The following is an 11,203-nucleotide window of genomic DNA, read 5'->3' on the forward strand; positions in this document are numbered from 1 at the left end:
ACTTACTGTATGTAGACTAAATTGGACCTAATGGTTGCACCATGATACATTACAATGTAACTGATGCCACATTTTGGGAACAGAGGAGCAGAGAAATGAACAAGTGATTTTTAGGAAAAACAATTTATCACACAACAAAACAAACACAGACAAACAGTCCATTTTAAAACATGACAAGGTAAGTACCTAAGAGCTGTAGTGAAAAATACTGAAAGGCAACCTTAACCTTTAAGAAAGCTTCATCAGTAATGTTAGTGCATAGAAGCATTTCCTAGTGAGGCATTTCAACAGTATGGCTATAACTTTACAATGTCAGCCTCACCCGTGTGTTTTGGTTTGGAAACTGAGAAAAGTAGAAATGGCCATTTCTACTTGCATTTCAATCTTTCATCCTTGACACTAATCCTAATCCTGTCAGGTGATAATCATAAAAGATCAATACATTTTAATTCAACATCCTGTCGTGTGCAAATGGCGAGGATTTACAAAATCCCTGGTGGGATATTACACTGCTCTGAGGATACCTTGTTTTGCACAAGAGGAAAAATAATCTCTTAAATTATCCACTTAATCAAGCTTCAATATTACATTTGGAGGAAAAACTGACATTGTTCATGTAATGCATTAATAAACCATGTCATGTGACTCTGCAGGCAAACTCCTGTACACATCATTAATGCCTCAAGCCAGCTTTTCATACCAAAGCACATACTGTGTGGGTAATGAGAGAGAAAGAACCTAAAGAAAAGTTCCAGAAGACATATTGGACTCCCTTAAAATCAGTGTTTCCCCTAGGTTCAATTAGCGGTGGCCCACCGCTGCAATAAATTGCAGAGGCATGCTTTTAAAGGGATAGTCATTGGCTCAAATGATTGGATGTCTATGGGAACAGCTGGCAGGACATTGTGCTTACAATACTAGCTATGCACCCACCCAGCTACCCTTGCACCACTGCTAAAAAAAGTAATAGGGGAAACACAGGAAATGCTTTACCAAACGAAAGCTGGCAAGAGAGAACATAAACAGCAGGCCCACTTTAATGATGCGTTAGGCCACCTGACAGAGAAATAGAGGCTGTGGCACTTGTCGTTTGCTCTTCCTGCTACTGCTTAACACTTCAGGAAATACTGAAGGGCTTGGCTATATCACCATTTCCTATAAACATCAGTGCTCAGGATCCACCTAAACCTACCACTTGTGGTTTATGATTTTAGAGTGCTATCAAACATGTCCATGAAATCAAGAGAGGATACATTTTAGGCTGCAAGTTCACACCCATACCACTAATAGTGTTTGACTCAACAACTATGTTTCACAAAAAGGGTCCCCAAAACACATTTCAATATAACAGCTCTCATATTTCTTAAAAATGTAATTGTTCATATTTGTAGAAAGCAAATAAAAAAAGTGGCCTCTAAATACAGTTTTACAAAACATGGTGTAAAAGTGACCGTTTGCCTTTGAAAATGTTGACAAAACATTAAAAACAATTTACATCCATTGGAGCCTAAATGGGCATACCCAGAACTCCGACAGTGGTGTCATACCCATTAAAACTTCATTGAGTGGTATTAAGATAAACAAAGTATACTTACTTTTACACAAAATGAATACCTACCTACCAAATGTGGCGGTCAAAGCCACCTCAAAATGACTGGCTGCATGATGCATCTCCATCTTAAGGTTCCAAATGTTTTCTTGTGCTATTCAGTGGTATTAAAACACATATGTTGCCCATACTGGTATGCTGTAACCCTAGTTGTTTAAAGGCACTGTGATATACTAGGAGAGAGGGTGCCCAACTATTTTGGCACAATATTATGTGGCAGCGGTAACAGCTTCCTCAGTACCCTCTAAGAAAATGCAGCCAAATACCACAAGACTGAGGAAGTGAAACAATTCATTCTCAAAAATAATGCTTTGAAAATTCTCTGTGTGCACTTTATGGCAAAGTTCCTCCCGAGCATATATAAATAATACCTTAATGGACTGTTACCATCATCAATGGAATCAAAACATCCATAATCTGGAATAGAAAGACTCCAAATGCAATGGTGCGTCCCCGTAGATAGAGAGCCCATGCCCCATAGCACCCTCCTAGTGGGGTGAATCTGTCTACCTGGCTAGGTAAAATGGGTCTAAGTTGAGTGGTTGGGTTTAAAGGAGGAGGGGTGTGCGCTCGCCAGCGGACTCTCTCCTGCCAGTCAGCTGTCGGGCACGGGCGAGGAGACGGGAAGGGAGTGAGGACGTGTGGTGGCTTGGGTCCAGAACGTTGGTCTTGCGGCGCTCCCGCTCTTGCAGCCACATGAGGTAAGGGCTGGGGGGGAAGAAGGGCCGTGTGCGTTCCCGGTAGAGCTGTAGCACGATACCAGACACACCCAGAACCACCCACACTGTGATCATGATGAAATCTGGAAGACCAAGAGGACAAAAATATGTTAGGTTGAAAGGTCAAAATCAGGTGCCCAACATATGGCCTGCCTGCAGGTTAAATAAAAAAATAACTCTCTGAAGTGATTTTACTCACCAATGTCCTGGAAAGGCACATCAGTAAAGGCCTTGCTGAAGTTGTCGTTGAGGAAGCGTTTGAGAATGTTAAGGGTGATGTAGGATAGGCTGGTATAGATGTAAGCATTCACAGCCAGCACCACAGCATAGGCTCCAGCTACACCACACGTAGTGATGTTACCCTGCAGACAGACAACACCCACACAGCAATATTACCCAGAGGCTCCATTTCCACATTTGTCCTCCCAAATCTTTGAAAGCTCTAAGCCCTTCTTGAGTTTAAAGTGGGAGGGGACTATGGCGTTGAATTGGACAGCCACTGTAAAGAAAGTGCAGACGGGTAGGGATCTACCTCTCTTGGCCAGCGGACAAAGAAGAGCGGTACCACCACCACGATGCAGCTGAACGTCACCCAGAACACCACATTCGAACGGAACACCTGTATGTCACCTGAGGAAGTGATGAGAATGTTTTTACAACGTTGTTACAATACTTTGTGTCATACAACATTCATCTGATTGAGCATTATCCTGCTTGAACTAGTCAATCAAATAAATGATCATCTGATGTAGGTATTTTTGGGTTATTTTACCGACAGGCGTGAAGAAGACAATGGAGGAGATGAGGAACCCCAGCACGAGACCGACGACGATGACACAGGACATAACTGAGCCGAAGCGCCACCAGCTCATCACCAGGATAACTCCCCCCACTACGCCAATCACTGCTGTCAGGGTCAGGCGGACTGCAGGGAGGAAACACAGACACTTCTGTCAGGGTCAGACGGAGAGGGAGTTGGACAAATATCTTTATTTTTCATAGAGCCGTAGAAGAATGATAACCTGAGCTTCTGGCAGGGGGTACAACTCAGACTGAACCCAAATAAATGAAAGCTCTACAGATAGATTAACATTCTTTAAATTGTCTTTACACTAAACCATGTGCTCTTCAGCATGATGGAACCCGTGCGCCAACTTAATTACTGGAACATGTGCTTTTACAGTGAGATGTTTGTTCTATGGAGAAATGTGTTGTTTCAAACTGAACTGTGTGTTGTGCACTGGGGAAGTTTCCCATTGCATCCTGGATAAGTTATCAGCTCCACCACTGACCAAATCACATTAGGGTTCGAGTGTGTAATTATGAATTCATACGCTCACAGCCATCCTCTATGACTAACACATACAAGCCAACACTGACATCACCTTGCATATGGGGAGCACGAACACCAATGCAAGCCATTCTAGGTTTCTCCAAATCAACATAGACAAACTGTAACATAAGCATAAAATGCAAACGTGACATATTTTGCTCAGCCTTTTAGGATGGCATGTGGGGCACATGTCCCATATCATCACTTATCTCCATACTGTAACAACTGTACTGATTTAGCACGGGCTAATCTGATTGCATTTCCCAGTTAATGAGACCAACAGGAGTTTCTTTCAACTGAGCTGACCTGATTGAATCACAGAAAACCTCCATGCTTTCAGGGGGCAGCTTTCCAAATGAAAATAGGATACTTTTTGGGGAAAATCATATTCATATGGCATGACTATCTAATTCGCATTTATGAGAGACCTGTGATGATTAATGCAATTTGTCTGGCCACAAAGCCTGTTTGTATGGCTAATTTCATTCCAAAATACTGTATGCTTTGGAGACTAATTAAAAACTACAGAGGGAGTACAGAGAGAACTGAACAAGCATATGACCAAATAAACTGAAGCCAATGTTTACTATAGAAAAAAACGACATAATTAATATCCTTATCAACCTGGCTGACAAGGTCAACAATCTTCTTATGTTCATTTGAAATCACTTAAACTTACTGTCATAGTCCAGTTTTGTAGTTCTTGTGATCAGGACAAAAAAAAGAAACACTGCAAAGACAAAGCCCATACAGAAGAGCTCTAAGAGAGAGGAAGATGGAGAGGGGAACAAGGGAGGAAAGTTTAATAGGGGAGAGCAACACAGTAAACACTATTTTCTAGCATGACATCTAGGACTGGATTCCCAGACTCAGATTAAACCTGCTACTGGACTAAAAACATGACCAGCGAAGAGTATTTATTATTTTTCTTTCACCTTACTTTTTCATATTATGTGGGAGCAACAGTTTACTTTAACCTCCAGGCCATATTTTCATTAGCTGGCTGGCATGAACTTTAAATGAGACTTGGACTTTCACAAACTATAAATAACTGGGATACAGCTAGTTGGGAGCGGCTATTTATTACTCGTGTTCTATAGGGAGGAAAAGCCCTCGACTTCCCAGACTTATCTTCCAGTGATGTAGTGGAAAACTTGGTAAGTCAACACTTGTTTCCCCCTACTCACCACATTTGAAGAAGCGGTGCCCAAAGAAGCACACGAAGAGGCCAGCTAAACCAGCGATGGTGAAGAAGATCCTTGTGGATATCTTCCCTAGAAGAAAAGAAAGTGCATCAGCCTTTAGTCATTCTGTCTTTCCCCATAGTTGGTCTAACTTGTTGTTGGTCTAACAAGAGCAGCAGACCCTGTGTCAACTGTCTTCTTTCTCCTGCTCTGAAAATGCTTATTGCTCCATTACAGTTTGTTACTGTTGACGAGAGTTGACATATGGGCTCATAAGTCAGTTACTAATCAAAATAGAGGCTGAAATCAGCTGACAACATATTCCCAGGGGACTGGTGTTGATCTTCCCTGGTCTTAAATGCATGATGTCCTTCAAGGTGCATTTCATAAGATTTCCACGGAAATAGCCCTCAAGGTCTCAGCCAGAACGATTGCAGTATAGTAAATGTCTTCTGTGTAGAATGACATTATGCTCTCGTTCCACTCAACAACAAGTCTAATTGAATAAGGCCCCGGGAATTCAGACAGGAATAGTCAGATATCTTTGGAAATGTCTCCATTATAGACATATATTGACTGACGTTTCCCTGCAAAAAGACCCCTTTGGCCCAGTGCTGGTTGTCCCACTTACCCAGAGTGTCACAGCCATCCAAGGTGGAGGAGAAGCTGCAGGCGTAGGTGTGGACAGGGATATACGAGGAAGAGGTGTTAAGCACTGGGTCTCTGACTATGACTGAGTAGATGACACCCTGGCCCGGGATGGAGCTAAACACTACCTCTGTCTTATCACTGGATGATAGTGTCATGAGCTACAGGGAGAGAAAAAAAATGAGAAAAGCTTATCATACCATTACACCACAACCAGCAAGTTTACAGTCTACAATCCCAATCTGTATTTTTATACATGTCCATTTTGCACTACATTCACACTATTATCAACTCACCCTTTTCCCATGCTCTCTCATGGTCTGCACATTGGCCACACTCTGGATGCTGGTGATGAGGCTCTGCTCTGATAGGTCGCTCTCAGGCAGGAAGTACTGGTAGATGTCGTACCTCAGGCGCCAGCGAGTGTTTTCACCCACTTCAGTGTCACAGGCAGGTGGATTGGAGCCCCTGAGGAGGTGCCAACAGAGGTCAGTTCACAATGGATTCTGAAAGTTTGCTTTAAAGTACGAATATGCATTTGGGGAAACAGTGCCACTGTTCACCCCAGTGCCTTTGTTATTGTTTTGTTGATGACAACAGAGAAGAGTGGCAGCGTGGTAAAAAAAAATTGCACTGCATATTTGGCTGTTCTATCGTGTGTGCAGTGATGTCAGAGGAGAAAAACAGTGGTCGTTTACAGTAACTTATTTGTTGTTGTAATATCCTAAACGGACATGGCACTTTCACCACTAACGATTCTAGCTTTAAAACAGAAATGTTGATTTTTATTATAACAATTTTTCAACATATATTTTTCACAATTAAATAAGATGGCTCAGAAGGGCTGTTACAAATAATAATAAACACAGCAATATGAAAATGCAAGTCTCTTTCTTTAAAAAAAATATATATCATTTAGAGACTACGCAAAAGAAGTGTCCCCATCACTTTTGTCTCATTCAACAACAACAAAAATGTTTTGCCACAGACCACCCCAGACCTCCCTGGTCTTTTGCTTTTCAAAATATCAGTTTATTTTTGTTCCAGGTAAATTTAGATACAGTTCAGTCTACAGACCACAGGCCAATGTAACATTTTAACAGGAAGATTGTGCGTGTTTGTTTCCGCTCTGCAGTCTGCTTGGCCCTGAGAGAAGTGTGTGTGTGTTTCCGCTCTGCAGTCTGCTTGGCCCTGAGAGAAGTGTGTGTGTGTTTCCGCTCTGCGGTGCGTTTAATGCGAGCCAGCACTTCCCATAGCCTGGTCAACAGATTATCGCACCATAGCCAGATTAATAGCAACAAAGTATTTTCTTTTTTTACATTATAAAATATCAATGATTTCCCTATCCAAAAATTATGAAGAGGTTGGGTTCCAATCACTGTACCTCAACACTTGTGGGTAAATCTCTTTGCTCTACTAAAGCACATTCCTAGCCAGAGCCTTGGCATTAGGAAATGTCTTACTCTGCTTCCACCACAACGAAAGCCACACAAATGTAGGACAGCACATAATGCACTCATAAGATTGCATTATTGTCTTTCAGTCACAGGACTATTTCTTTGGCTAATGGTTGGCTTTTCACCAGGGTTAACTTTAAAACATATAACCAAAAACATATGCAGAGAGTGCCCTGCCTCACATTTGTTTGGTTACATACAAGAGTGGTTACATACAAGATGCTCATATATAAACCCTCTAGTGTGTCGTTACCTTGAATATCCAATATTTGCAGGTGCAAAGCGGATAGTAGTCTCAAAAAGGTTGTAGTGGAGATAGACATTTGGGTCAATGTCCAGGTCAAACTCCAGATTACAAGCTCCAGGGACTGGGTCTGCAGAGAGAGAGAAAACACGTAATTAAAACCAGCCAATCAAAAGTCAAAGTTTTTTCTTGAAGTCCATTGACAGTGCAGTAGTAGCAGTAGCAGACTGTTGAGAGTTTGTACCATTGGTCTATGCAGATGGCCTACTGGTGACTGTGGAGAAGTTGTAGAGTGCAGAATACTCTACACAGATACAATCAGTTTGGTGGATGGCAAAACAGCTTTGAAATTTGTCCTCAGTCAACTATTTGTTTTGTTCAATAATCCAACTGGCATTCTTTGTTTTGGGGTTTGTTTGAAACGGGCTTCATATCTACTAGATACTCTTGCTATTATTTTGACATGGTATATTGAGTGCTTAAAACAGTGGTGGATTGAGGGTGAGTAGTGAGAGGTAAAATATCCTGGAATGCTAACAGTGATGTAAGGTAACAGAGATACAGCCCCTTGACAGATAGTGGGAGGCCACCTAAAACTGTAGAGGAATTGGTGGATTATTTTGGGAAGTGGAGATGGAAGGGCATACATACCAGAGCTGGTGTAGGGGAGGATGACCCCAGTGCCGGCCACAGAGTCGCCATCAGGGGCCAGCAGAAACCAGGAAAGCTTGGTCTGACCGGGGATCAGGGGTGAGAGAAGGCCCGAGTCCACTGCTGTTAGAGAGAGGCCCAGCCCTGGCATCTGCCCAAAGTAGTCAACCAGACAACCAGAAAATCACTCAAATAGTCAGTCAACAACACAGCCCTAATCCATCCAAATCAGTCACCAAATTACTGCTTTATTCCGTGCTGTAATGTAAAGTACTACTGACATGTGCACAGACGCCCGGCTGACCACCTCTTCTCACCTAGCTGTAGGCTTTTCCTGCCAGATGGTTTTGACAGTGGAGAAAGAATGACTTGTAGTGATATTCACTTCCAGATGACACTCATTAACTGTCTTTGCTATGTTTGGTACATTTTCCCCTTAACAGTTGGGGACTGTTTTCATTGTTGACTACACTAGTCAGAGCGTGTTAACTGCTTTAGCCTATTCTCACCATGAGTTAGGACTACTTTGAGTTAGTTGAAAGCGTTTTCAGTAGTAAGAGGGAAAGGCGTTCAAAGTTTTCCGTCAGCACCAAAGAGCTTGTGACCAGCCTAACACATGATCACAGCTCTACTCAGTCAGAGTGTCTGCAAATCTCACAAGACACTGTCGCAAGTGGGTCACTAGAAACGGTGTGTGTGATAGGGTGATTGGCGACTGTTTCTTCACCCAGCCCTTAGGATCTCTGGGACCAAGGCCAGGATTGGTCAATCCATCTTACCCTTGCCTCATGCTTCCTCCCATGATGAGCAACCAGCCTGGTTCCACATCATCTGACTTCCCTACACAAGTCAGTGGACCAATCAGTGCCAATCATGTGTGTGTCAATCATGTTTGTTTGTACGTGTTTGATAGGGTAATAGGTCATATTGAATGAATGAACACTGACCTGAATTAGACTATTAGATAAATCTATTTTACTGTGAGTGTGTGTGTTTGTGCGTGAGCCAGTGTCTTACCCTGGTGTAGGACAGCGTAGCATTGCTGTGCTGTGTGTGGAACTGGAGGGTGATAAAGGCCACGTCAAGGGGGATTCTGGAGACCACAGCCTGCACTGTCTCATTCTCATTCACATTCACGTTCTGAAAGGTGTTGAACAGGAAAACCACCCGATCTGAGAGAGGAAATATATGTTACAGCATTATCCTCCCAGGCTATCCACAACCTGTTATTAGGTTTATTTATATACAGTGGTTCCTGAATTATTGACAGTCAACAAATTTGGAAATATAATTTTATACGAATACAATTGCTCAGAGAAAGAGATGAACTAATAATACTTTTTTCCCCAAAAATGTATGGCAAAAAAATATTGACACCGCTGTCTTCAATACCTCACCTTGCAAGGATAACGGCACTGAGCCTTTTTCTAAAATGTTTTATGAGTTGGTTCACCCGTAAGTGTGAATGTCTTTCCAGTTCTGCTGTTCTGATTTTCGTTGACGGCCCACTGGTAAATCTCGCACAGGTTGCTGTGACTATGTGGTTGCGCCTGTGGTTGTGACAACATCATCCAGGATGTGAGCCTATCGTAAGTACATCTGAGAATGACACCTTCAATCCACAACATAAACCAAAAACAAGGCAGTCCAGATCCTCACACAACACATAATCTCCAAATAGGCAACTGGATGTTCTCACTGCTTGTGTATTACATATGGCTTTTTCACTTTCTACTCTCTTGCTCCCCTTCCTTTGTGCAGCCTTCTGTCTACTTTTATGGTCTCTCGGTCTGTCCATACCCCAGACAATAATATTCTGGTCTCTTGTCTCTCTCTGTTGAATCTTCCAAGACATGAGATGGTTTGTCAGGGTACAAGGGTCATTTGCGCATGGGTATACTGTATTCTCATCATGACCGATACAAAGGTTAGACTGAAAAAGAAGCATGACTACCATGTTGGGTTCTTTTCCTTTCGTTTAACATGTGCTGGGGGGGGGCAGCCAATTCCTAATGCCTGCTGCTGTCACAAGCATTAAATGTCAATGGCATCCAACCTGTCCACTAGGGCCAATCCGAAGATGCCTCACTAGCGACCATTTCACTTGCAGTGTAATTAGCCCTACATTTCAATTATATGTAGTAGTAAAGGAATTAGATTCCATAAGAGAAATATGTATTTTTGAATGCATACATGAATAGTCTATTTTGAAATCCCAGACTAATTCCACATAACTATTTTACTGTTGAAGACATATTGAATACTGTTATGCTTCCCCTTTTCCAGCAACTAGTACAACTGTCTTCACCTCATCATAACCCAAACAATAAGGATGTTTTACTCCATTGTTTGTTTTTGTTGATAATTGAGTCTTTGCAAAACAAACAATGCCATTTCAAAATACAACTAGTTAACCTTAGTTCATGTCATGGACTGTCAGCCCGTGCATCCACAGTTCCATCTATGAATTTGAGAGTGGTTCAAATTTCTCCAGCCTCAATGTGAAGAACAATTCATTAAGTTAGTGAAGTTGATATCCCTGATTCAAAGAAGGCGTATATATCTTCTTCATGTATGATTGGCTTTCAGCCAGCAACCTTGATGTAATCTAAAAATTCTACAAGTTCATCAAATGGCAATTTTATTTTAAAAGATTAAAAGCACGACTTACTTTCCAGTTGTGCTACAACTCCATCACAGACCAAGACATATACAAATATGTACATTAGCCAGGAGGACGGCATTTTCTTCAGGCCCACGATCCTACTTCCTAGTCTGCTACATTCACTTGCAATACATTTGGTGAGATATTCAATAAAGGCTTTCCTGCGACAGGCCAGTGCAACATAGCGTGGCTACAAATTCGTTTTCATTGCTGTTGTTGCTTCCGCGGAACAACTCCAACCACGTCCGGTCGCTCAAACGTACTACAAATGTCAACTGCTGCAAGCCACTTCCTTTCCCCAGGAGGCGTCAAAACAAAATGGGCAGGTCCCAGTCCCTAGTCCTGGCGGGCGTTCCAGAGCACAGAGATTGTAACCTCACACTGATTTTAAATGTAATTAAATCACTGAACAAAACAGCAACTGGGTGATTATCATGAAACCAGTTTTAAACATATCTCTAGCAAATTCAGTTACAAAACCATGATGCATCTGCAAAAATCATCTATCATTCTAAGGACTAAGATGTATAGTTTTGGGAAAAATGTAAATTTGAAATCCATTTTTAGTTTTCGAAAGAATTTTGTACATTTTCATACCAAATTCTCATTACCTGAAATGCATTCAGACTAAATTCTCGGGTCCAAAATTGTATACAATTTTACTTTAGAAAAAACAATCTTATTTGAATAAAA

General features: G+C 41.8%; 1 protein-coding gene across 1 annotated transcript; it reads right to left on the minus strand.

Moving 5' to 3' along the window:
- Positions 1-104: 104 nt before the first annotated feature.
- Positions 105-10,874, minus strand: LOC110490502 (transmembrane 7 superfamily member 3). The gene is made up of 12 exons (XM_021563924.2): positions 10,517-10,874; positions 8,863-9,017; positions 7,846-7,996; positions 7,204-7,324; positions 5,790-5,961; positions 5,477-5,654; positions 4,849-4,935; positions 4,341-4,421; positions 3,101-3,253; positions 2,861-2,958; positions 2,528-2,690; positions 105-2,411 (listed from the first exon to the last, which is right to left on the minus strand). Exons 1-12 carry the CDS (start codon positions 10,587-10,589, stop codon positions 2,158-2,160), a joined length of 1,686 nt encoding a protein of 561 aa, XP_021419599.1. The 5' UTR covers positions 10,590-10,874; the 3' UTR covers positions 105-2,157.
- Between the last annotated feature and the right edge of the window lie 329 nt (positions 10,875-11,203).

Source organism: Oncorhynchus mykiss, chromosome 15 (genome assembly GCF_013265735.2).
Source record: "Oncorhynchus mykiss isolate Arlee chromosome 15, USDA_OmykA_1.1, whole genome shotgun sequence".
In the NCBI taxonomy this organism is placed as follows: domain Eukaryota; kingdom Metazoa; phylum Chordata; class Actinopteri; order Salmoniformes; family Salmonidae; genus Oncorhynchus; species Oncorhynchus mykiss.

Excerpts from the sequence above, each read along its gene's own strand:
- LOC110490502 (XM_021563924.2), bottom strand. The coding sequence starts at position 10,589 with ATGCCGTCCTCCTGGCTAATGTACATATTTGTATATGTCTTGGTCTGT. Across the intron at positions 9,018-10,516 it reads AGTTGTAGCACAACTGGAAA|ATCGGGTGGTTTTCCTGTTC; the intron begins GTAAGTCGTGCT and ends TTCCTCTCTCAG. Across the intron at positions 5,655-5,789 it reads TGAGAGAGCATGGGAAAAGG|CTCATGACACTATCATCCAG; the intron begins GTGAGTTGATAA and ends CTCTCCCTGTAG.